This window comes from Mesoplodon densirostris, chromosome 6, assembly GCF_025265405.1.
Source record: "Mesoplodon densirostris isolate mMesDen1 chromosome 6, mMesDen1 primary haplotype, whole genome shotgun sequence".
NCBI lineage: Eukaryota > Metazoa > Chordata > Mammalia > Artiodactyla > Ziphiidae > Mesoplodon > Mesoplodon densirostris.
Genome location: NC_082666.1, coordinates 84,170,009 through 84,197,836, shown reverse-complemented (window position 1 = coordinate 84,197,836; position 27,828 = coordinate 84,170,009). Strand labels below are relative to the sequence as shown.

At 41.9% G+C, this 27,828-nt stretch overlaps 1 protein-coding gene across 4 annotated transcripts in view; it reads left to right on the top strand.

The window, feature by feature from the left end:
- The window catches only part of PRUNE2 (prune homolog 2 with BCH domain), a 280,715-nt gene that overhangs the window by 172,646 nt on the left and 80,241 nt on the right, over positions 1-27,828 (top strand). For all 4 annotated transcript variants that reach the window (XM_060102342.1, XM_060102341.1, XM_060102340.1 and 1 more), the window contains exons 7-9: positions 9,193-9,351; positions 12,091-18,715; positions 19,049-19,811. In XM_060102342.1, the coding sequence (XP_059958325.1) occupies positions 9,193-9,351; positions 12,091-18,715; positions 19,049-19,811 (7,547 nt within the window). The remainder of the gene's footprint in view (positions 1-9,192; positions 9,352-12,090; positions 18,716-19,048; positions 19,812-27,828) is intronic.

Here is a 27,828-nt window from a genome sequence, read left to right as displayed (position 1 = left end):
TTAATTTCAGATTGATCTGAAAGCAACCCATTTAATTTCAAGAAGTCCTTAACTTACAGTAAGTCCTTAACTTACTGTGCTTTCAGATGAACCATCTCCCAATCTCCCTCTCATCTTTACCACTCCTCTCCCCTCCCCCCTTCTCTCTCTCTCTTTCCCTCCATTAATGAAATGTTTATAATTATTTGTCCCATGACTTGAAAACAGTGGTTTTCAGTACTCATGTGCTGTCTCCCTCTATTCTTGAATTCTTCAACCCAAATGATGACCTTACAAGGATGATTGCTTACAAGATTTTTGGTTTCTTCTCTAATACTTATGACATGCTTGACCTAAATTGAAGCATCTGCAGATTGATACATTAATTAGTCTTTGTTAGTTGTGCCTTTACAAGAGGGCTTTGCTTGAAACAATGGTGATATTATAGGCTCTTTGTATTAAGATGCCCACTCCACTGGGGTAAAAAAAATTACCTCTTTTGTCTTTGTACCCCCTTCCTGTAATCCTAATTCCTGGTTTCCCTAGGCTTTTGAGCAGAAGGAAAGTAATGTTAGGAGCATCCTTAAATGATAAGATTTTTTTTACATACTAAATGGTAAAGTGGGGATTCTTCCATTGTTTGTGTGTCTAAGGTATCAGAGCAAGAAAAACTACATGAGGGTAATTCCGGACAAACCGTGACTATGCCAGTTCATCTGCTTTTTTGTGTGTGTACACATGCATGCCCAACTTTTAAAAAGTACATATTGCTGCCAGAAACTTTATAGCAGTTTCTTTGGGCAAGTTTTCAATTAGGCTCATACATGAGTTAATGGTCAGCCTACACCAATATTTTATAGAGTAAATGCGAAACTGGAAATTGATCATAAAACATGATAATATTGACTCATCAGAAAGCTTAAGCATCACATTTTTAGCATTGGTTAAAATCAAGGATGTGGCTTGCTTGTGTATAGTGACAAGGGAGAATTAATAACAAATGGAAGTAAATGGAGTAGCAAAAAATTTTTATGAAATTAAAAATGGAGTTAGTAATATCTTTCAAAAATTATTTCATTTGAGAATAACATATAGGTTAGAACCTGGGCTCTGAAGTCAGACTCACCTGGGACCAAGTCCTGTTTTCATACATGTGAGCTGTGTAACATCAATTACTTAACCTTCTAAACCCTCCATTTTCTCAATGCAAAACAGAAATAATGTTACCAACATCATCTGGACATCTTAAAGTTTAAATGAGATGATGTAAAGCATTTAACAGAGTGCTTAATGCAGAAGCAGTGTATGATGAAATCATTTTAGGCAATACACTATTGGTTTAAATGAAAAGTATATTAATATATATTTGTTATTCATTTATATATTGTAGTATTTTAATTTTCACAAAATCTTTTCATGAAAGGGCTCTCTTTTTGGATGATAACATGTACTGCTTGGCTCTATTTTCAAAATATGATGCATAATATAGTTTAAATAGACCCAGTGAAGTTTTTACTACTAAAATGCCTTGGCTAGCTTATAGAAATAAGAACCATAGAGTTTTTTAAAAATAACATGTGGTGAGAACATGGGGAATATCTTTGCTTACCAATTAAAGTGTACAAAAAACAGAATAAATAAAATCTCTTTAATTTATGCATTTTCTGTTCTCATAAATCATTTTCCTGTCAAAATTATCAGACTTTATTATTGCTGAATATTTTAAACATCATAATGGAATTTTGGTAGCATAAATCATGAAGCTTTCAGTAAGAACGTTTGTGTACATACCTCAGCATTTTTCATATATCTTGATAAAATAGTCCTCAGTCTAGAAGTAAATCTATGCTGAGTATAAATGTCAAACTATACTCGTAAATTTCAGTAACTCGGCAATCCATGCTGACCATTTTGCTTACAAGGTAGTTATGGATTGTCATACTATCTTTCTGAGACTCACTGTTTTCAAAGATGAAGCTGTATGAGCTTGTGTTTTAATCTTGGTCATGATTTTTATACAAGCATCCTACCTACAGATTATATCTGCTCACTTGATTTTTCTATTTCCTGGAAGAAGAAAAAAATTTCAGACATAATAAATCTGGGAACAGCTTGTCCATGACATCAGAAAATAATTTATTTTTCTTTTATTTAATAAAAGCATTACTCAATATACTTCATTTGTAATTTGTAAGAGAGACAACTGTTTTGGATTATGTGTGTAGTCCAGAGTACTGGACCTAAATGGAAAGTACTAGCACGAGGAATAAAATCCATTGGATGTGATACTGACCAGGGTTATTGGTCTTCCTTAATCAACAGAAATTGATAAGAGGCCAGACAAGAAATTCAGGCAAGGCTTTAATGGGGCCCCTGCTGCAGGAGGGGGAGAGGGAAAACAAGTAACAGGTTCCCTTGCTTGCTCCCGGAAGTGGGGGTGGGGGGCGGGGACAAGCTTGTTCCTTACATGGGGTGAGGGTAGGGGTGTGTCCAGGGGGTCGGGCCAGAGGGGCGGCTTAGGTGGTCTGCCCACCCCTTTCGTGGTTTCGAGTGCAGGGGGCATGCGCAGTACCCTGCTTTTGCTCCCAACCCCCTGTTTTTGCTCCCTGCTCTTCAGAAGTGTCAGTTGGGTGTTTTTGTTTTTTTGGGTTTTTTTAGGTTTTTGGATCTTGTTGTCCATAATTGGGTCCCAACGGCCCATGTACACAATTACTTTTAGTCCCTTATAGTTTCTTTGAATTTGGTTGCTCAAGGAGACGTTTGTCCAGGTGCAAGCACTGCAGCAAAGGGTCCCAGGTCCCAGCCTATCTCAAAGGTAGTATGGCACTTGGAATGATGCAAAAGGCTCTATCCATGGTGATTTGGCTAAAGGAAAAAATCACTACACACTTTTCTGTTGCTTTATTTGTATAGTGGCAAACAGAAGCTCATTCACTGAGTCTAACTTGGAATTAAGGATAAAGGATCCATTAATGGGAAACACTGCCTGACCCAGAGTTTTTATATCTTATATTACTTTTTAAATGACTTTGCTTCATATGTAACTTCCTCTGTTGTCTCATATCTAGGAATTTTACATGTGAATCACTTTAATGACTTAAAAGATGTGTGTGATTATCATTTAAAAGTTCACAGTATTATAAAGGATATAAGGTAAGGAATTGTAATATGAATATTCAGTTCCCATACGAAGAATTTGTGAAATACTTTCTATGAATCAAATTAGTCCCATGAATCCTAAGAACGACCTTTTGATAGTTGAAGAATCAGGAAAGGAAAGAGATTTAACATTTACTGTGTACTATATGCCAAACACTGGGCCTGCTTTTTGATACACATATGTCCTTAGTACTCACAACAGTGTTATGAGGTGAGGGTTTACAGATGAGGAACTCTAAGGCTCAGAGAGATGAGAGAAACTCACTCAAGGCACCCAGCTAGTGAATGGCAAAGCCAGAGTTAACCTCCAAAGTCTTTACTATGAACCTTGGAGAGAGTGTCCTAAAATAGTGGAGAGACACAATCAGATTATAGATTAGCAATTTGGCTAAATTATGACAACTTTAATATCAAGGTATCTTAATATCCATCATATGTTAACTTCAATATATATTAGTTGAATACCTATAGAAATGACATTCTAATTTTATATGATTATAGAAATTATTTTCTACTTTACACTATGATCTTTTCTTGTGTCATTAAGTATTCTTTGATAGCATGATTTTTAATAGCAGCATAATATTCTTTTATGTTACTGTTCCATAATTTATTGAACCAGTTCTCTATAGTTGGACATTTAGACTGTTTCAAATTTTAGTTATTATAGTAATAATTCAGTGAAAAGCTTTGCCCACAAACCTTTTGTGTGTATATATGATTATTTCTTTAGAATATATTTTTAACAGTGTATGAGAATGCCCATTCAGCCATATTTACCAATCATAGGAAAAGAGAAGATGAAACATTTTCTTATCAGAGGATTTCTTTGATTGTTAATGGTTTCAGGTATTTCAATTGTAAATTGTCTTTTACGTTCACCAACTATTTTTTCTATTGCTATGTCTGCTTTTTCTCATTGATTTATAAGAACTCAGTCTCGAGGACATTAAACCTGTCTCTTCCCTGTTTTAAAACAAATAAAGCAATGTAAATAATAATTATTCCATTGAGAAACTTTTGAGTGGGTTTTAAGCAGAAGAATATCATGGTTCTGGTTACATTTTTTCAAAGCTCTTTCTTGGTCCTGTGTGGAGAACTGATCGCAGGGAGAGGAGACAAGAGCAGCTACAGGGAGACCAGTTGAAGGGCTCTCACCCAAGTTCAGGGAAGAGATATTGGCAACTGTGGCTATGACACTAACAGAGATGGAGAGAAGTGAGGGAAGTGTCTGGACTTGAGATATGTTTTAGAGGGAAAGTTAACAGGATTTGCTGATGGATTATGTGAAGAATGTGGGGGAAAAAGGAATCAAGAATAATTCTTAGATGTTTGGCTTGAGTAACTGGGTGGATGGTGGTGCCATTTGATGCTATGGAGGAAACTGGGGTGGAGGTAGGTTGTATTTTATTTGAGATGCTTATTAGACATTGATGTGATGATATCACATGGATAACCAAGGTTACTGTTCAGGTGGATGTGATTTGGTTGTCACTGGCAGATAGGCAGTTTGAAAGCCATGTGACTGGATGAAATCACTAAGGAGAATGTATAGACAAAGAGAAAGGGGTTAGGAACATTTAGAGGTTGACTAAGGGAGAGGAACTAGCAAAGGTGACTGAGGAGTAGCCAGTGAGTTGGGAGAAAAGCAAGGAGAGTGCAATGACAGGAAAGTGAAGGAGTTAAATATTTCAAGAAGGAGGGAAGATCAACCTCTTGAGATTCTTGGGAGAAGTTAATTAGAGTAAGAACAGGAAACAGATTTTGGGATTTGGTGACCTGGAAATGATTTTACTTTTGAGAACAGCCATTTCAGTGGAATGATGGGGGGCAGAAACCTGCCAGGAGGGATTCAGAAGACAATAGAAATACAAATATATGAGCAATGGAAGGAGAGTGGGTTTTTCTCTTTCAAAGAATATGCACATTTAAGGACTCAGATGTGTATAAGACATTATTTAGATCACTTTTATTTCATATGATGCACTAAAGCTATCCGTGTATGGAATAAAAACTAAAATTTTCAGAGCAATGGAATAAGAAACATCAATAAAATAGAATTTTGTGAGAGAATGGAATTTTCCACTGCATTTGTCCAAGTACTTTCAACCACTAATATAGTAAATCTGTTGGACACTACACTATCTTGGTTGTCATATTAGTTAAAATAGAGCCCCATCATTTCTGTTTTCCTGCCCTTTGCCCTTATGATCATCAACCTCTTCTTAGGGCCCTTGAGATCTACACCTTGCTTTTGGCCAGGAAATAACAAAGCCTTTTTCTCCCTACATTTTCAGGTCTTCCTACTCTTTCAAAACTAGGAATTACTGAAGCAAAAGAATGCATGACCTCTAAAAATGTTTAATGATCTAATCTCTGCGTCCATGAGTGACAGAAGACTGACAGGGAGCACTTTCCCATTCTTCCTAACTAGTGTGTCGGAATAGTCTGGGTTTTGGCCAGTCATTTCCCAGGTGTAATGATGAGTAAAGTAACTTCCTGAATTCCATGCAGCAATCTCAGGCTGGGGTCATATTTCAAATGTGGAAGTTTGGATGGTGGGGTTAGGTGGTAAATGAAGGTAGGATTCCTTTCTTTCCTAAACCTTTGGCAAATTGAGTGGGATATATATATATATATATATATATATATAATTTTAACTTAAGGTAGGGAAAACATTTTGGAGGCATTTGAGCAGATTAACAGATGGTATTTGTATACTCGTAACGAAAACACTAATTTATCAGGTAGAAGGCAGATGGGGGGAATAAAATGCCAACCTGTATCTACAGTTGGGTTGTGTTGATGATGAAGTGGTATTTATTCAGGGCCAGCCTAGCTTGTCAGCAACATAAGAGCTGTTACCGCACATGACTCCCTGTGTAGCTAGAAGACAATAATAAATTATGTCCTATGCAAACAGCACCGGCATAAAAGTAGAACAAACAGACCCTGCCTCCCGGATTCCTGAAGAATCTTACTCATTCCCTTGTTTGATTCTGTTTTAAACACGAAACTCCTGACATTATCCTAAAGCCAGTGAGATTGAATCTGGTTTGGGCAATTTTATTAGGGTGGATAGGACATAGTTGTTGACAGTCTGTTTTGGGGTGACTGTAAAATGTAAGTATTTTATTTCTCTAATATGCCTAAATGCTTCACATAAATCTTTGTTTTATCAATACCTCATGTGATCCTGTGGAATTCGGGGCCACCCATAGGAAAACTGGGGAAGTATTAGTCAAAGCAGCTTGATTCTAAGAATCACTTGAGGTACATAATGAAATTACAGATTCTTGGACCCAATCCTGGGCTGCTAAATGAGAACCTCTAACAAAGCGGCCAAGAAAGACACACCCCAGGCTGATGTTTATGATGAGGCTGGTGTGAGGGGCAAGGAGCTAAGGGCCTGAGTCAGTAAAAGTCCTGTGACTACATTGAGAGAGCCCAAAGGATTGGTTCACAGGAAAATATATGAATTAAAAATGGCTCCCTAGAGCAGTGCTCTTCGTGTTTCCATGTGCATTTGAATTGCCTAGGATTTGTGGGAAATGCAGATTCTGCTTCAGTAGGTCTGGGGTGTGACCCGAGACTCTACATTTCTAAAAAGATGCCTGACAGTGCCAGTGCCACTGGACTTGAGTTTAGCAAGATCCCAGAGCCATAATTTAATTAATTAATTATTTAAAAAAATTTTTTTTGGCCGCACGCCGTGTGTTTGTTACTGCATGCGGGATCATTATTGAGGTATGTGGGATCTTTCGTTGCGGTGTGCAGGCTCAGTAGTTGTGGCGTGCGGGCTCAGTAGTTGTGGCACATGGGCTGAGTTGCCCCACAGCATGTGCCATCTTAGTTCCCCAACCAGGGATCGAACCTGCATCCCCTGCATTGAAAGGTGGATTCTTTACCACTAGACCACCACGGAAGTCCCTAACACAGACAAATCCAAACAGGTTGGAGCTCAGCCAACATTTTTGAATAGCAAATGTTCTACAAGTATGGCTTTGAATAATGCTTATTCTACTGAATCTTAATCTTGTGCTGAGGTACCAGTAAAACCAGCCTTCTCTTGTTTGAGTGACCCAGCTCGGAGTGTCATGATAAGTGTTATTGTATGTGAAATCTCTTAGAAATGGTGTGTCTTCTTTCAAGCATTTATAAATATGTTGGGGGGAATGAGTTTATGTACATAATGAAAAAAATATTTTGAAAGGAAAATTGTAAGTCTTCTTGTGTCAAAGCCTTCAGTCACTGGAGATAAGATGTATGTGGAGTTGTCCATTACTGTTTTCCTTTGGGACCATATCTTCATTTACAATTCTTAATGGCAAAAAGCTCAGCATTGAGGTTCTTGATGGTTAATACCAATGATGATTTGAAATAATTTTATCTATTGAATGCACATTGTGTATAATAGGAGGTTCAATTTTTTTTAAAAAAAGCTCACTCTAAATATCTACTTCTTTTGTGGGTGAATTAATTTTTTTGAAGTACCTAAAGATTATTATTATTATGACACTTGGACAATAAATTAAAAGCATGAAAGCTGACCATGTGCATACTTCCAAAAGCTATTGTATTTGAGCATGATAAAATTTCATTACCAAGTCATTGCGATAGATCCTTTGTATTCATCAGCAATATATCCTGAGATCTTTGTGAATTCCCATGTGCACCTTGTAACTGAAGATGCCTAATGAGAGTAGTGGCCTCAGGAGTGGACAAAAAGGCTCCTAGAGGCATGGAAGCTGGTGATGGGCTGGGCCCACCCAACTGCCAGGTTTCTTGTGTGCCCTCTCGGGAACCTCATCGACCTTGAGATTTGGCTCAGCAGAATTACAGAGTACATGTATTATGGCAATTTTAAGTAAATAGTCTAAGCCACAAATATCAAATCCACAAGTGTCAAAGGGCTACCATATGCAAACATTAATCTGGACATGAAAAAAATCTGCACCTATATGCACTGCACTGTTTAGTTCTTCATAATGGTTATCTGAGGAGGAGGTACATGGTACTTCCACTTCCTATGGGACACATTTCTGTACTGCTTTAATGTTTTACCAGTGGCATGCATAATTCTGATGACTTTGTAAGCAGAAAAAAGTTAGAATTCTTTATATCTCTTGAATGCACATCATGGTGATTTTCACTGAGTAGAGCAGTGGACTGTCAGTTGATGATTATATGATTGTCATTTACATGTGCTATTATATATATATACACTATGATAAAGGATTATGTAGCACAGATTGATTTTGTATATATGTCTCTCCAGTCATTCAACAAACTTTTCTTGAAGAACTAGTATATGCCACGCATAATTATTTTATTTTTTAAGAAAGACAACCATTGCTGACAAAGTGGTTCTCATTGTAGTTAATAAAACTCGAAAAGGCCAGAACATTTCCACAGATGATGTGAGTCACAGGTCTGGGTACTCTGCGGTAATGGGTCCCTTTTCCACAGTTATTCATTCCTCCTTAGCTACCACTTAGAGCAAACAGATCTGACATCACATCCCTAACACAAATCTCCTATACTTCTACACTGGAATAAAAGGCATTCAGTAGACTCAGCTAAATCCATCTTTAGGAATTCTGCTTGGAGTTAATGATAACCATTAGAAAACACTTATAGAAAAGAACAATAACTTCCTCCTATTTTTCTAGTGGGTTGTATCAATAATAATATTCAGCAGACATTCCTATGTCCAATGAACAATAAAAGGAAAAGTATGTTTTACAAAGTCAGTATTTGAATAAACATTTTAGGAAAAAGATGTTAAGCTATTTGTTCCTCTCTAAACTATTCTTAATAATAATAGCAAAGATGCCTTCCTTTCCTGGTTTAGGAAAACAAAACAAAAAAAGCAAAAGTATATTTTAAGCAATAGCATGAAAATTTCCAAACTTTCTCAAAGCAAAGTGTTTATTTCATTTGCATCTAATAATAAGTATCAGTGGTAATACATCCTAAGACTGGACAAATTTGTGGCACAACTCCCCAGAGCTGGGCAGTTTGACATTAATATCAAATTGACTGTTGTTTCAGGACTGTATGTTTCACAGCAGTATCACCAGTGATTTGAAAGCATTCTCAGACAAGTTCGGTTTTGATGTCCTCATCCTCTTGGCCAACTACCTGTCGGAGGAGCAGCAGCCCAGACGACAGATCGCTGTGTACTCTGAGAACCTAGAGCTGTGCAGTCAGGTAAGGACCTCCTTGACCCAGCACATTTCACTGCATCTCCCCTCCTGCTGGCTCTCAGAACATGCGGTGGAAGACGGCCATGGACTGCTGACTTAAAGAAATTGGTCCAAGAGATAAGGTCCTAGAGTTTGAGTTTTAAGAAATGTTGGGGGTATTTTGCACATTCTGTTAGTTAGTTAGTTAATGATTTATTTATTTATCAGTACTTTAATTCAGATTTTTAGTTTTTAGTTTCGATGCTATATTAATTAATTAACTAATTAATTAGTTTTCAGTGCTTTAACTCAGATTTTTAGTTTTTAGTTTTGATGCTGTATTACCAAAAAATCGTCTAAATAGAATTGTCAGTGAGATAAAAGTTGGCCTTTTTTTTTTAATTGAGGTATAATTGACAGATAACATTATATTTCGAGTGTACAATATAATGAGTCAATGTTTGGATATGTTGTGAAATAATCACCACAATAAGTCCAGTTAAAATCCATCACCATACATAATGACAGGTTTTTTCTTGCAATGAGGACTGCTCTCTACTCTTAGCAGCTTTCAAATCCGCAGTACAGTATTATTAACTATAGTCTCCATGCAGTACATGACATCTCCATGACTTGTTTATTTTATAACTGGAAGTTTGTACCTTTTGACTCCCTTCACCCCACATAGGGGCATTTAAAAGAGCCCCATAACCGTTTCATTTCTAGGCTGAATTCATAAAGAGAAAGATCATATCTTTTTTACCCAATAAGGGCTAGTCCTCCTTTGGGTACCGTTTTCCTTGAGGACTGCTACCTGGTGATAACAAAGTTTAGTCCCTGACTAAACATCTGTTTGGTCTCCAGTGTTTAGTAACTGTGATCTGAAGCTTTAATCCAAGTTAGTTTTTTGACCACAACCACGTTGACACCTTGGATATGTCTTGAGAAAAACATTCATATATGTTTAAAAAAAAAAAGTTTTTCTCCAGGTACTAAAATTCTTATTGGGTAATCAGTCAGATCTTCTTGGTTGAGAACAGAGTCTTTTAACCCAAGGCTTTGGAAATATAAGAAATAGACAAAATTAATGAAAATAGGGCAGTGGGTATGCCAAAGCAGGTGTATTTAATAACTAATATGAGAACATATGTAATTCATTATAATATGGATGACATGGACATAGAACGGTTCCATCACTTATCTTTCCTCACTAATGGATTAGACAACTGGTCTACCCACAGGTGGCTAGAGGTGAAGTCTCAACTCCCTTCTTTGACATCCTCACTTTCTGTCCCCCATTTCTTGATATATGACTGAAGTCACTCTCCAGCCTCTCTGTGCCCTCTCAAGTCCAGATATGAATGAGCCCCCTTCTCCTGCTTCAGATGCTTTTGGTACCCTTCTGACCCACATACATCTGTGAATTGCATCACCAGCCTGTGGCTTTTTTAGTGCTTTGCTCTGCACTGAGTTTCAAAGCTGAATTTTATCTTTGGTCACTAGTTTCCTAGGGACAGGACTTACGTCTCCTAAGCCTCCAATACAGTGGTTTGCAAATCACTTTTTGTAGCAAATCAATCTAGAAATTGGTTAATCTAAAACAGACAGAAGTAGAAGAGTGTATGAAGAGGTTAGAAGCCCTTGAGTTGACTCCACCCTGTCTCTCCTCGGTCCCCATCCCAACACTCCCCACCCATTTGCCCAAGAGACATCTCCTTGAAATCTTGAGCAACACAAAGTCAAGACTGCTCTAGAGGAATCCTTCTTTGGCCATGTGGTCCCAGTTGGTTAAGGGTCAGCCTTTGCAGCTGGACTGCCTGAGTTCAAGATGTGGCTCCATCACTTGTTAGCTGTGTGTTGTTGGTCAAGTTATTTAAGCTTCCTGTCTCTCTATTTCCTCACTGGAAAATTGGGGATAAAAAGTTCCTACCTTGTAGAATTGTTATGAGGATTAAAGGAGATAACGCACATAAAACCCTTAGAACGGTGCCTGGCATATGAAAGCATTCAATAAATGTTAATTTATTATTACTATCTATGTGAGCTCTGTAGTTGTTACTATTGTTGTTGTTGTTGTTGTTATTACCTCCACTAATCCTATGGGGCCATTTCAAATGCCCAGTATGCAAAATATCTTCAACATTTCCTAAAAAAATCAGAGCTACAGCCCAGTTTTGTTCTCACACTGACCATCACACATCTCCCTGCCTTCCAAAGCAGCTTTGTCTGTTCTGGGCCCCGTGTAGATGCTTCCTGGGGCAGGAAGAGACAGTTGGGGCCTGAGTGCCGTTGAGAGAGCTGCCCCTGGTAGCTGCTTTCTCTTTCCTACTTTCTCTCTTGCCTTCTGAGGCTTTCAGAGGTTAAAGCAGGTCCTGGCTGCCTGCTACCAACAAGAGCCTTTCTTCTGCCCCATTTTCTCTTATTCCAATACTTTTCCCCTAGTTTTGTCAGCAACCAGCATTATCTCTGGCTTTTGCAAAGTTGAATTTTACTCCTGTTGGAAGATGGTATTAAGTTACACTGAGGAAAGGTTTTAAATGATTTTGGGTTCAACAAAAAGCCAATTTGGTAGGATTAAAGAAAGCATTGGTGGTATATTAAGTGAGACTTTCCATGTTTTATGTTATACAATTCTCAGTTCTCTGTCTTCTTTCTAGACAGATGAACACAGATTAATTTTACATTACAAAAAATTAAGAAAGACAAATTGCAAAGAGCTAAGAGAGCCTGAGTGCTCACACAAATCCCTGTGCCTCCCCGACAGATTTGCTGTGAACTGGAAGAGTGCCAGAACCCTCGCCTGGAGCTGGAGCCCTTTGAATGTGGCTGTGACGAGATTCTGGTGTATCAGCAGGAGAACCCTTCAGTGACTTGTGATCATGTGGTTCTCCTGGTCAAGGAAGTCATCAATAGGAGGTGTCCAGAGATGGCCTCTAACAGCCGGACATCCTCCACAGAAGCAGTGGCAGGCAGCGCCCCGCTCTCCCAGGGGTCTTCCGGGATTATGGAGTTGTATGGTTCTGACATAGAGCCACAGCCCAGCTCCGTGAATTTCATGGAAAACCCTCCCGATCTCAGTGATTCTAACCAGGCCCAGGTGGATGTCAACGTGGACCTTGTTAGCCCGGATAGCGGGCTGGCCACCATTAGGAGCAGCCGCTCATCCAAGGAGAGCTCAGTTTTCCTCAGTGATGACAGTCCAGTGGGAGAAGGTGCTGGGCCTCACCACAGTGTCCTCCCAGGATTTGACTCCTACAGTCCCATCCCTGAAGGGGCAGTAGCGGAGGAGCACGCCCCGTCTGGAGAACACGGTGAATCCTTTGACCTTTTCAACTTTGACCCAGCACCCATGGTTTCTGGGCAGTCCCAACCATCTTCCCATTCTGCAGACTACTCCCCAACAGATGACTTCTTCCCCAACAGCGATTCATCAGAAGGACAGCTCTCCACGGGGCCTAAGAGACTTGATGGGATAGGGATGGACGTGTCAAATTATTCATCCAGTTCTCTTTTGTCAGGGACTGGCAAAGATAGCCTTGTGGAATTTGATGAGGAGTTTGTCCAGAGACAAGAAAGTCCCCATGATAATTCTGAAAGAAATTTGAGCCTGACAGGATTTGTAGAAGATGAATCTCCTTCACCAGAAAGTCTGGAAAATGTTGGAAGGAGGGTCCCACCAACACCTATGAATAGCTTTGTGGGGAGCTCACCATCCACTGAAGAACCAGCTCTACTCTCTTCAGAAGATATGACCCCCAAAACAGTCACCACGGGTCACACTGGGCCACCTCCAACCCAGGCACGGTGCAGCAGCTGGTGGGGTGGTTTGGAAATTGAGTCTAGAAACGCTGCAGATGCATGGAGTTCTAGTGAACAGGAATCTGTCTTCCAGAGCCCCGAGTCATGGAAAGATCATAAGCCAAGCCCAGTTGATAGGAGAGCCTCAGATTCTATATTTCACCCCAAGACTCTCGACTTCCCAAAGTCAAGTCCCTGGGAGTCAGAATTTGGTCAGCCTGGGCTGGGCCGCAATAATATTCAAGACCAAAATGAGAAAAACTTGCATTTTCAGGATATGTCCCCTGAAAACTCGCATTTGCCGAATGCTTTTCCTCAGGGAACAAACCACCTGATAGAAGACTTTGCTGCTTTGTGGCGTTCTGATCGCTCACCCACAGCCATGCCTGAGCCATGGGGAAATCCCACGGATGACGGGGAACCAACTGCTGCAGCGTCATTCCCAGCCTGGAGAGCATTTGCTAAAGAAGATGACGCCGAAGCTTTGAAAAATACCTGGAATCTGCACCCAATGAGTGGTGAGACACCTTCTGTGAGGGACCCAAACCAGTGGGCCATGGCAAAAAGCGGGTTTTCTTTCCCTTCAGAAGACCTCATAGACAGTTCGCCCAGTGATGCAAATAGTGAAGCAATTCCAGAAATCTGGGGCAAGAAGAACCATGACTCCCGGGATGATATTCTTGTATCTGGAAATCCCACATCTGATCTGGATCATGCATGGAATAGTTCTAAGCCAGTAAACGATGATCAGAATGGTTTTGTGGATCCAAAAATTAGCGGGAAGGTGTTTGAAAATGTAGATTCCTGGAAACTTTTTGAGGAGGGTAACAAGAAAGGAGGGTCAGATGTCCTAGCACCTTGGGAAGATTCCTTCTTATCCTATAAATGTTCCGATTACAGTGCATCCAACATAGGGGAAGATTCGGTGCCATCCCCCTTAGATACCAACTACTCTACCTCTGACTCTTGTACTTCACCAACATTTGCTGGAGACGAAAAAGAAACCAAAGACAAGCCACTTGCTAAAGAGGCAGGTTTCGAGTCACAAGATGCTAACTGTACCTCAGGGGATGCTGACATGCCTCCTCAGTCCCCAAAGCAGCCACCTAGAAATAGAATTAGTTCAGGTCCTGGGAACCTGAAAATGTGGGGTTCACCTCCCGCAGATGGTAGCTCTGAAATAAATGCCCCTCACAGCCCAGATAAAGATTTACTCAAGGCAGAGCCCACAGATGAGCAGAACACCTCCGTGGAGGATGACGTCGGGGAAAGCAGCCAGTCCAGCTACGATGACCCCAGCATGATGCAGCTGTATAATGAAACAAACCGACAGCTCACACTTCTGCACAGCAGCGCTAACTCCTGCCAGGCGGCCCCCGACAATCTCGACTTGTGGAACAGAGTGATTCTGGAGGACACTCAGTCTACTGCGACCATCTCAGATATGGACAACGACTTGGACTGGGATGACTGCAGTGCAGCTGTGGCCATCACCGGTGAAGGTCAGGCACAAGGGTACATGGCTGAAGGTTCTGAACCCGAAACCCGATTTTCAGTGAGACAGGTGGAACCCTGGAGCGTGGAGTATCAGGAAGCAAATCAGGTAGATTGGGAACTCCCTGCCTCTTCTGAGCACAGCTTGGACACCGCACCCAACGACTCTCACATGCTGAATGAAAAAAGCGGGCAGCTGATCGCGAATAGTATTTGGGATTCTGTTATGAGAGATAACGCCATGTCGTCATTAATGTCACCCGGCCCATCGTATGTTACAGATCCAGAACAAAGCAAATCATCTCCTGAAACTTCCAGCTCATTCGAAAAAATTCAGGACAGTCACATCCCAGACATGCTGGAAGCCTCTGGAGCCAGTGAGTCAGTAACACTTGATCCTGACAAGCAGAACCCATGCAGGAGAACCCCACCAAGTGATATGGCATATTTGGTGACTAGACTTGAGAATTCAGGGCATTTTGCATGCTCAGATCCCTGGAGGGGTCCCAGTTATGGACAAAAGGAAATTGAGAAGGAATCCCAGGGAGCCGCTGATAGGGAGCGCCCCAGTGAGGAGGAGCTGATGGATGGAACCTCAGGGGCTTCTGGAAAAGGGCAAGGTGGCCAGGAATGCCCTTCCCCAGCTGCATCTGATCATCCAGAAATCTCCAATGAATCAGGCAAAATCAGCTCTCTTTCAGTCACTTCCAGTCCTCAAACGGAGGAACCCCAGGAGGTATTAGAGCATGAGAAGGGGTCTTACACTCCAGACCCCTGTGATGTGCAAACAGAGGTGTCCACAGATCACCTGCAGGCAAAAAAGACCTGTGAAGAGCACCTCATGAGTCACAGTAATTCAGGTGAAACTACTGAAATTTCAGGTAGGCTGAATTCCACAATAAGTGTATCTCTACCTGAAATGGATGTGGAGGAAGCTGAAGAACGTAACATTCCGGAGCCGGAGAGAATGAACCAAGACCTACATTATGGATGTCCCCAAGGACTTGACCTTTGGGATGGCCCTAAAGACAGTGATGTGCAGGTCAACTGCACAAGTTCTGAGATGACTAAGAATCTCGAAGTTAAGAATACTGAAAACAGCCCTCCAGGAGCCAATTTATCAGGAAATGATGACAGAAACAGTATTTCTAGTGAGTATACACATTCAAGTGCATCCAGTCCTGACCTAAATGACTCTTCGGCTGCATTGTCTTCCTGGGATCAAGGACCCAATACTGGGCATCAGAAGGAAAACCAAGATGATTGGAATACACAGAATTACCAAGAATCTGAGCTAATTACTACTGATGGTCAAGTAGAAGTAATTACCGAAATGAAGGGTTTAGAGAAAAACAGAATGGACAAGTTTGAAAAGAGCTTAGGTCACAATGTTCCTAAATATTTAGAGATTTGGAATGACTCAATAGATGGTGATTCCTTTTCCTCTTTGTCTAGCCCTGAAACAGGCAAATATTCTGAATATTTAGATGTATATCAGGAAAGAAATCTAGTGGTTAGCCATCAGGAAAAAAGTGAATGTGATATTCCTGAAACTGCGCAGCAAGAGGACGCCAAGTTCATTTCAACAAGCTCAGGTTCTGATGATGATAGTGAGGGCGATGAAGAGTCAGTGGAGAAAGAGATCCATTCAGCCACTTGCCAGGTTGCTCAGAGTGAACTCAGAGCTTGGGATTCATTGAATGAATCTAATAAGTCCTTGGCCACAGCTGATCCCAAGTCTGAGGAATGTTCTGCCTCTATAGGCAGTCCAGAACCAGCAGAGAATGAGAACAAGTCAAACCCATTCTGTGACAATCAACAAAGCAGCCCTGATCAGTGGAATTTCTTGCCACTAAAGGAGACTGAAGTACAGGTTACAGCAGTGGAGAAGGAGACGAGGTCTTCTCCAGAAACAGGGAGGACGGGAGATGTCATATGGCAAATATCTCCCAAAGCTGAACGAAAGAAGGAAAATGATTCTAATTTGGAAATGGCTGGCTTCTCAGCTGAGAGCACGGAGTGGTGGAACGCCTCCCTACAGGAAGGGCGACCAACTGAAAGGGCAATTGAAGGGGAATCATCTAACTCAAGTGCTGTGCTAGAGCTGAATTCCTCACCACGCCAAAATGTGGGTCCCTGGGGAGTACCCATTCAGGGTGATACTGAATCCCTGGAAACGCACTGTACCAGTCCTTTCAGTGATAAACATGAGTCCCTGGAAACGCACTGTACCAGTCCTTTCAGTGATAAACATGAGTCACACTTTCTGGATAATAATGGGGAGAATGCCCATGAGCAACTTTGGAACATTCAACCAAGGCAGCCAGACCCAGAAGCTGGTCAGCTTATTAGCCAGCTTGTAATACTGGAGCAAATTAAAGACAAGGATTCCAGAGAACAGACCATGTCTTCTGCCAGTGACAAACTCACCTCTGAAATACTTACCCAAGAACAGTGTCAGAATACAGTGCTGTCTGTCTGGAATCAGCCAGACCCAACATTTACTCACACAGATGAAGATGGATGCGTTATATCTAATGTATCAACTCCTGAGTGTCAAGAAACAAATTGGTGGGGAGAAGAAAAATCACACCCCAGTGAAATGACAGATTCAAGCATTGCCTCTGAAGATTTCCCTGCTGTCAGTTCTTCCACCCAGTTGATAAAGAAGTCAGGCTCTGAATGGGACGACTCTACCCCTAGTGAGGGCCCCCAAGGTGCATTTGTTCCAGATATTTTACACGGCAACTTCCAAGAGGGTGGGCAGCTGGCCTCAGCTTCACCCGACTTGTGGATGGATGTGAAACAACCCTACAGTGTGAAGACAGATGGTGAGAATCCTGATATACTGACTCACTGTGACCACGACAGCAATTCCCAGGCTTCCAACAGCCCTGATGTATGTCATGATTATGAAGCAAAGCCAGAGATGAAGCAGCACATCAGTGCTGGGATGGGGCCTGAAGGGGGATCCAGTGAGTTATATCCCACTGAGCCAGAGAGAGATGAAGAAGCCAGTCAGGAGCCGGCACAGGAATGTGTCCCATATACTTCAGAACTATCTTCTGAAGACGCAATTCCGCTGCCTCGAATCAGCGAGCAGGCAAACACAAATGACTCATCTCAACCTGCCTCTCACAAAGGTTCTCCTGAACCTTCCGAAATAAACAAATGTGAAAACATTACAGGTTTAAAAGCATCAGAAGAGGGAGCCAACCCAGATACAGCACCAATTTTGGAACCCACTGACAAAACAATCCCAGTGATTGAAAACGTGGGAACTGATACTTGTGTAACTCACCCAGAGCCAACTGTGGATAGCAGCAGCTCTTGGATATCAGAAGACTTTTCTCCTGAGAATCAGACCGATGCAGGGGGCCCGTCGGACCATGAGCAAGCTTTTGCTACTGAGAATCCTGCCACGGTTCCTGATACTTTGCTAGCCTCGGACACTTGTCTGGATGTCAGTGAAGCTGCCTTTGACCACAGTTTCAGCGATGCCTCAGGTCTCAACACATCCACGGGAACAATAGATGACGTGAGTAAACTGACATTATCAGAAGGAAATCCTGAAATGCCATTTGATGGGGAGGCAGGGAAGCAAGATATCTGTTCCTCTGAAGCCTCGTGGGGTGATTCTGAGTATGAAGTCATGGGCCAAAATATTGATGAAGATTTAATGAAAGAGCCTGAACACTTTGTCTATGGCGGTGACCCTCCCTTGGAAGATGCCCTGAAGCAAGAGCTGGCACCTTACACACCTCCATTTGATTTGTCCTATCTCACGGAACCTACTCCTGGTGTCGAAACCACAGAGGAAGCTGGGACTCCAGAGGATGAGCCTCTGGGGAGCGAAGCCGCAGAGGTATTGCTTTCTGCCCTTCCTGATGAAAGAAACAAGGAAAACCACGCTGAGGCCACAAACAGACAGCCTGAATGCCAGCTGGTTGTGCTGCATGTTCATGAAGACCCTGAGTCAGTTCCTTTGCCTGTCAGAGTCGACGCCAACATTGAGTTGTCTCCATCAAACGTTGACTGGGAAGTAGAAACAGATCATTCAGATTCACCAGCAGGTGGAGACATAGGACAACCAAATGGTAAGAAACCTTTCATTCCTCCACCCTCAAGAAACTGCTGCTTTCCTTCAACCAATGCATTTGTAAAACACATTCTTCCTACCAATGTGGCTGTAGAGGAACTAACTACATTTGCAGTGCATGCTTAACCAAGTTCTGCCTTACCGCAGTAATTTCTACCGCTTGTCTAATAAGTATCCTTGAGAGGGTCTGAGAAAATTAAAACAGCTCTACAAAATAAAAATGTTTTTTAAACTCTCTCTCTTTAGATAGATCATTTGCAAAGATCACAAGTCACACAGTGTGTTAATTAAGCCTTGTTCTCTCCTTCTCACCTTCATCTTCCACTTCTAGGTGCCAGCAAGGGGATATTAGAGTTGGAAGAAGAAAAAATAATTCCTACTAAAGAGCCTGAGCAGATAAAATCGGAATACGGGGAAGAAAGGTACACTGAGAAGAATGAAAATCACCATGCACTAATGGATTACATACTTGTAAAGCACGAAGAAAATTCACCCCCAGAGCCAGAGGCCTGGGAGGCAAGAGAAATCACATCGGAATTAGAAGAGTTTCACATAGATTCCGAAGAAACGGGGCTGCCAGGAACTCAGTTAGCATGGTTCCCAGACACACGTCAACCTGCTTCCTTAAGTGAAAGAAATCATCTTTCTGCAGAGAGAATGTCTTCCAAAGATGGTAAGAGATCATCTTTTGAAAGCCCTAGGCAAGACCAGAGTTGGATGGTCTTGGGCTGTAGTGAGGTTGGTGATACATCATCGGAGACTAGGGACTCAGGGCCTGGATGGTCTGGCGAGGCTGTGGAGCCAGCCTCTGATCACAGCTTAGGTAAGGGCCCCCAAATGCAGATTCTGGGAGAAATGAAGCCTCTAGAATCTTCAGCACTAGAGGAAGCCTCTGGCCTGGACAGCCAATCATGGAAGAGCCTGAACCACGGCAGGGCTGGCCCCGATACAGTTATGTTGCAGGCTGTCACCCATGACAGTGAATGGGAGATGCTTTCACCACAGACTTCTCAGAAAAACATAATCCCTGAAACAGAAATGGAGGAGGAGACAGAGTTTCTTGAGCCCAGAACAAGGAAACCAAGAACAAAAGGGTAAGCAAAAAGCTCAGTTTATTTATTTTTCCTGAAAACTGTTTTACTGGAAACTGGGGAAATGGTGAAGGATTATGGAATGTGAAGAATACCTAGATGATAGGAGCTTTGCTTATATTTATTTCAAAACGTATCATCCATAAAAGCAGCTGCTGGGTAACCATAATGATGATGATGATGATGATTTGTGTACCTTTTCAGCCAAAAAAAGTCCCTTCAGTTTCCATCCAAAGTCTTATACTTACTCTCCTGATACTTACACTTACTTCACCTACTCAATACCTATATTACCCTTAAATAGGCAGTTGGTGCTGGAGGGGAGAGGACACACACATTTATTCATAGTGCAAGGCAGTCTGCACACATTATCTCATTTAATCTTTACAAAAACCCTCAAGTAGTATTATTATCTTTATTTTACATATCCTGGTTGGGGGAGGGGAGTTGAGGCTCAGAAAGATTCTATAACTTGCCTAGAATTAAGTAAACAGAGTGAACACTCTGGGATTCAAAATTTTCCACCTCCAAAGCCTGTACTTTTCCAGCAGACACACTGCCTATCGTATGGAAAAGGTGATTGTGATTTCATGTAAGCATCTAACTTACTAATAAAGAGGAGAATCCACAGCAGGCTTAAAATCTTAATGTGAAACATTCATTCCTTAATTGACTGAAAAATTGGCAAATAACCATCAAACCAGAAATTCATTCATTCGTTCATTCACCATTTGGTTTTTGAGAATCTGCTCTGGCCAATTTTCTGGGTAACCAATGGACACTGTCTCTGCCCTCAGGTTTCCAGGTCCTGCTAAAACTGTTTATAGTGGTTCATTTCTCATTGGTTGCTCTGATAAAGCCCTCCTGCTTCCAGGGACGAAAGGGCATGTTGTGAAAAGTAACCTAAGTAAAGGAGAAAATCATGTTTCCTCCTTAAAATGTAGTAGAGAAAAGATATCTTTTTCCTACTCATTTTTTTTAAATTTAATTTTTATTTTATCCTGGGGTATAGTTGATTTACAATGTTGTGTTAGTTTCAGGTGTACAGCAAAGTGATTCATTTATTCATATACATATATCCATTCTTTTTCAGATTCTTTTCCCATATTGGTAATTACAGAATACTGAGTAGAGTTCCCTGTGCTATACAGTAGGACCTTGTTGATTATCTATCTCATATATAGTAGTGTTCATATGTTAATCCCAAACTCCTAATTTATCCCCTCCCCCCCTTGACATTTCCCCTTTGGTAAGTTTGTTTTTGAAGTCTGTGAGCCTGTTTCTGTTTTGTAAGTAAGTTCATTTGTATCATTTTTTTTAGATTTCACATACAAGTGATGTCATATGATATTTGTCTCTCTGACTTACCTCACTTAGTATGGTAATCCCTAGGTCCATCCATGTTGCTGCAAACAGCATTGTTTCATTCTTTTTAATGGCTGAGTAATATTCCATCGTTTATATGTACCACATCTTCTTTATCCATTCCTCTGTTGATGGACATTTAGGATATCTTTTTCCTACTCATTTTAGGAGCGTAAAGGACTGTACACACTACATACCCACTGCAAGTCAAGGAAGCTAGAGTCCAGCCTGGTTCTACCACTACCAGTTACGTATTTTAGGATTAACCCTAGGCTTAAGTTTCCTCATCCATAAAATTGGTGCATTGGGCTGGAGGATCTCAAGACTTCCTTCATTATTGAATCCTGTGACCTTAATTTATGTATAAATAGAAAGTGTCCAGGAGAGCTTTGTCATTCACATTTCTCCATGAAAGGGACAGAGAAATCAGAAAGCATAGCAGGGGTATATTGAAGGTTAGCAAAGTGCCATAAAGAGTTAAAAGCTGTGCCATATTCAAGTGCAGCTTCATAAATCCAGACATTTTAAGTTGGCCTAATCTTTCTTTCTTCCTGTCAAGCTATTTCCTTCCAGAGGGACCTCAGATCTGTTATCAAAAAGAAAGTAGCAGATGGATCCCAGCAGCCCTGCTGGCACTGTTATAGATTGAGCTCAGAACACAGGCAGCCTCGAGTTGGCTGAGCTATTATTTGGCTTCTTGTCTGCATTTTGCACATGCCCCTGAAACCCAACAGATGACAGTGTTCAATTGTGCCACTAGCCCCTTTTCTTTTTTTTCTTTTTCTTTTTTTTTTAAAGAAGATGTTGGGGGTAGGAGTTTAGTAATTTATTATTTTTGCTGTGTTGTGTCTTCGCTTCTGTGCGAGGGCTATCTCTAGTTGTGGCAAGCGGGGGCCACTCTTCATCGTGGTGCGCGGGCCTCTGACTATCGCGGCCTCTCTTGTTGCAGAGCGCAGGCTCAGTAGTTGTGGCTCACGGGCCTAGTTGCTCCGCGGCATGTGGGATCCTCCCACACCAGGGCTCGAACCCGTGTCCCCTGCACCAGCAGGCAGATTCTCAACCACTGCGCCACCAGGGAAGCCCGCCCCCCCCCCTTTTTTTTTTTTTTTTGGTGGTATGCGGGCCTCCCACTGCTGTGGCCTCTCTCTCCCGTTGCGGAGAACATCCCCGTCCGGATGCGCAGGCTCAGCAGCCATGGCTCACGGGCCTAGCCGCTCCGTGGAATGTAGGATCTTCCCAGACCGGGGCACGAACCCATGTTCCCTGCATCGGCAGGCGGACTCTCAACCACTGAGCCACCAGGGAAGCCCCCCGCCCCTTTTCTTTTAATGAGATTTCTTTGCTCATCTCTTTCTGCTCAGCCCCTGAAGTAATGGAAATCTTCTCACAGTTGGGGGAGGGGACAGATTTTCCCACCGGATTTTGTGTTACCTTTTGCCTAAATAATTTACTCTGAAGTATTTGAAAGCTTTTCTCTGTGCTAGATTTTGGGAGGGTACAGAGTTACCTAAAACAGTAGTTTTCTAAATGGGGCCCTAAAACCAGCAGGCCTCATCATCACCTGGATACTTGCTAGAAAGGCACATTACCTGCGCAACCGAATCAAGAACTCTGGGGTGGGACCCAGCCGTCTGTGTTTCAACACTTCCTCCAGGGTATTCTGATGCACAGTAGTTTGAGAACCGCTGGTCTAAAACTGAGTCCCATCCCTCTAGGAGTTTACAGTTTAATACGGGAGTTAAACATAAGTGAAAAGGTAGATAATAGTGTGATAGTTAAATCAAGATAGTTGATGACCAATGTCAGGTTAAATATAAATAGCTACCAGTTAATGGGTATTTGCTCTGGACCAGGTACTAAGCATTGTATATGCAGGGTCTCACATTACCATGGCAACTGTATGAGGTAAGAATTACACAAGAGAGGAAACTGATGTCCAGAAAATTTGAATCACTTGCTCTGGTTTATAGTTAGAAAGTGAAGAAGCTGGGATTTGAATTTGAGCCTCTCTATGTTAATAAGTTAAGAGAGATGCATCTGTATAGGATACTTTTATGGAGGAGAAACGAGGATGGCTTATCATCCAACAGCATCAGGAAGCAGAGTGCCCAGGGCCCACGATATTTTAAAAGGCCCATGAGAAGCTTTGAATTTCTTTCAAAATTAAAAGAAAAAGTGATTATATTCCTATGTGGATTATATTCTGGTGTGGATTATATTTCTTTCTACCAATGCAGATGTGAAGCAAATTTTTAGGTTTTTGTTTTGTTTTGAGTGACAGAAGGAGCCCGTGAAGGCAAAAGTGCCTAAGGTCCACAAAAGTCATACTGTGGTCCTGAGAACTGCAATTTGAGACAGGCATTAAAGGAAGCTCATAGTCTGGAAAGGTGGAGAAAGGGGGTGAGAGGCCAGCCAAGTTAACTGAGGAGAGTTACATAAAGAAAATCCTGGAGACAGGAAGGTGATCATAGAAGCAATATGATAATAAGATAGCCATATCCTCCAGACCAAAAACCTGGAGACATCTTCTGATACATAATCTGATCATAGGACCAAAATCAAGACTGTCCTGAAAAAAAAATTAAAACCTGGTCTTCAAAAATGAAAGTAGGCTGATAGTATATGCAAGATGACACACCATCTACAAATTGGCTTCTTACCCTCACATCAGCCAGCCACACCTCCTCCCAGCTCCCACACTGTTTTGGAGAGCAGTAGGCCATATTCTCAAAATCTGAGGGAGGGCTTCCCTGGTGGCGCAGTGGTTGAGAGTCCGCCTGCCGATGCAGGGGACACGGGTTTATGCCCCGGTCTGGGAAGATCCCACATGGTGAGGAGCGGCTGGGCCCGTGAGCAATGGCCGCTGAGCCTGCGCGTCCGGAGCCTGTGCTCCACAACGGGAGAGGCCACAACAGTGAGAGGCCCGCGTACCACAAAAAAAAAAAAAAAAAAAAAAAAAAAAAAATCTGAGGGAGCATTAGAAAGACACCTTTTCTCATCGTACCTCGCCTACTGTCTCTTGTTAACAAAACTTGTTAAGAGTGCTGGGAGATAAACAATCTCCCTTGAGATCTTCAGCACTGTGTTCTAGTTCCCTAGGATCAATCTTCCCAGAGGCTTTTGCCAACAGCTTGGTCATCCTCCAGCTGTAGACCCGCCAGCTAAGGATTGCGCGCCAATACCCCATACAGTGGTGCATATGCCTGATCTTTCCTGTGTGGTCACAGAGAACATCTACAGAGTCATCTGCAGCACACAGACTTTTCTTAAAACAAAGAACCATGTATGTATTTACTTTAAGGAAGGCATGGTTGCAAGAATGTCATGTGAAGAAAGGGTAATTGTGTTTTAGTCAGTGTTCTCCAGAGAAACAGAACCAACAGGAGAAATATGTATGTCTGAGAGAGAGAAAAGGGAGGGAGGGAGGGGAAATTGCTTTAAGGAATTGGAATTGGCTCACGGTTTTAGAGGCTGGCAAGTCTGAATTCTGTAGGACAGGCCAGCAGAAACTCAGGCAAGAGTTGTTGCAGTTTTGAGTCAGAATTCTGCAGGGCAGCAGGCTGGAAACTTAGGCAGAGTCTCTATGTTGCAGGTTTGAGGAGAGTTCCTTTCTTTTCAGGAAACTTTCAGACTTTGCTCTTAAGGCCTTCAACTGATTGGACGAGGTCCACCCACATTCCAGAGGGTAATCTGCTTTTCTCAGAGTCTTCTGATTTCAGTGTTAATCACATCTAAAAAATACTTTCACAGCAACATCTAGATTGGTGTTTAACCAAATAACTGGGCATCATAGCCTAGCCAAGTTGCCACATAACATTATCAGAGGTTATATGCAGAAGCCCGAACTACATGCTGAGAGAGCATGGAACCATTAACGTTTGTAAACTCACCATCAGAATTATATAAATACATGGCTATACAAATATATTGGCTTTCTATAGGTGTGGGGCAAGGATATAGCTGTACGGGGTGATGGAAGGAAATAATTTCCAAGAGGACTAAGAAAATTGACAATACTTGTCCAACCTTTGTAGATACATGCAGCAGAGGGCAGTGGGGGAGGAAGGAGGGAGAGGGATGGAAAGGAGGGGGAGTTCTTGTCACATGTACGTTTGAAACAAGAGTATTTAGAAGTAACCTAATCCTTACATTTATGGAGCTATATCTTTTCAAAATTTTTTTATTAGAGTACGGTTGATTTACAATGTTGTGTCAGTTTCAGGTGTACAGCAAAGTGAGTCAGTTATACATATACATATATCCGCTCTTTTTTAGATTCTTTTCCCATATAGGCCATTACAGGGTATTGAGTAGAGTTCCTTGTGCTATATAGCTGGTCCTTATTAGTTATCTATTTTATATATAGTAGTGTGTATATGTCAATCCCATTGTCTCCTACTTCTGCGAGGTGAGTTATTTGGTACTCCCCAAAATAAAAATGACATTTAAACACAATAGATTTCATATACCCCGTGACCTGCTTCTTATGGTGATCTCTGTGCATTCTTTTTTTCTTTTTAAATTAGTAATTTTTGGCTTTTTTTTTTCTGTCTGAGAAGACTATGGAAAAGAATTTGTCTTTCTCCCTGTGAGTGACACCACTAGAAGATCCTTTTATGTTTTTCATGAGACCTTCTGAAATCAGCTTTTTCTGTCTATGACTTTTGGCTGAGGAGTTAGTACGTTGGGTCTTACACCCATGTGAATGCTGGAAATGAAAAACGGGTAAAGGGATAATCTTTTGACTCCTTCTCTCGAGGCCGGGTAATGATATATTTGGGCTGTCAGAAGAATCACACTCTTTGAGCACACACTACCCCCCACCCAGTCTTGCTGTTTGAATGGGCTCTATCCCAGTTCCAAACATTTGCCCTTTCTCCAAGGTAAATTGATACTCTGTAAACTACAGTGTTCCCTTGTTTATTCACTGTTTTCTGGCTTTGCCCTGAACCAAACCTGGAAGACCAAACTTGGCACTGACTCTGTGTTCATTTACTTTTGTAATAATATTTTATCATTTGGTGCATTATATTTGGTGACTAGGTGCTGATAATTAAGTATCATCAAAAGTCCTTTAAATTGTTACTTTAATTCAGGACTTAAATCTTTTTTTTTTTTCCCCAAAAGAGCCTATTTTGGTGTCTCTCCCCACTCCCATCCCACTCCCACTCCAGCCGCCTCTGCGCCTCTGGCCAGTCCTTCCCAGAGCAGGCTTCCAGTAAGTGCTGGCAGATAGACAAATATGTTATGTTCTTGGGTCCATCCAATTTCCATTTGAGATAGACATGGCAAGTATTATTATCCCAATTTCATAGGTGAACAAACTGACTCAATAAGTGAGCTGTTTAATATCATCCAGAAATGAGAAAGTGGTAAAGTTGGGACTTAAGTCTTCTCTCTTCTAGCCCAGTGCTTGTCAATAAGACAGATAATTTTTTTGAACTTCTGTAGGTTGATGTGTTTATTCCTATTCTCCCATTGTCCCATGTAAAAGTACATCAAGTTCAATAGCCAAAGTTTCCCAAAGAGAGATTTTTTTTTTTTTGCGGTACGCGGGCCTCTCACTGTTGTGGCCTCTCCCGTTGCGGAGCACAGGCTCCAGATGCGCAGGCTCAGCGGCCATGGCTCACGGGCCCAGCCACTCCGCAGCATGTGGGATCCTCCCGGACCGGGGCACGAACCCGTGTCCCCTGAATCGGCAGGTGGACTCTCAACTACTACGCCACCAGGGATGCCCCCAAAGAGAGATTTTGAGAATAACTGAGTCAGAACTCACCTCTGACTTTCACACTGTCATGTGACCTGCTGAATACTTTTCACGCTTGGACACGCATTTCCCACCTCAGCAAATCCATGACGGCTCCTGCTGTGTCAGTAAGCTGCTCCCCATCTGTGATGTGTGGGACCAGCTCTGGTGGCTGGAGGCCAGAGGGAGGCGAGGGAATCAGGCCTCTCAACGTACATTGAAGTTTTCTGCATATCTATAGATATGATGTTTGTTTGCGGTGAGGAATTTTATAGTGAGAAAAAGCCACGAGCTCCGAGACGAGGTGGTACAACTCAGCTGTCTTGTGGGAGGAACACCCACAGAGGAGCCCTTTTGTACTGTGTTGGCTTCTAGCTTGAGGAAAAACCCAAGGTACTTCTCCAGCTGGAATAGCGAAACGTCAAAACTGATGTGAGAAAAAAAAAAACCTTTATGAAAACTGATGGCATTTGAGGAAGATAAGAAGTAACAGCTTTTGAAAGCAAGATGTACTAGCGTATCAGGGACCCAGCAGGAAAGAGCTGACACGTTCGAATAAGGGTAATTGCAGAAATATTTAATAAAGGGAGTATTTACAAAGATGGTGGCAACTTGTGAGTAACTCATAAGGAATAGTGTGATAACCCAGGAACAGTCACAGAACAGCTGTTATTCCTAGGCCTCAGGGGGTGAGGGGAGGTGGTGATTCCCAGAACCCAGAATGAGAATTTTGGGTAGAAAGGGCCATCCTACAAGGAGCTGTGGCCTACTGTTGAGGGACATAGCCAGCCTGAGGCCTTCCCACAGGAAGGAAGTCTCCTTCCTTCCTCCTCTGATCTCCTGCCAGGGGCCCTCATTGGTTAAAACGAAGGGGAATTTAGAGGGTGAGGTGAGGGAGCCTCCCAGGGA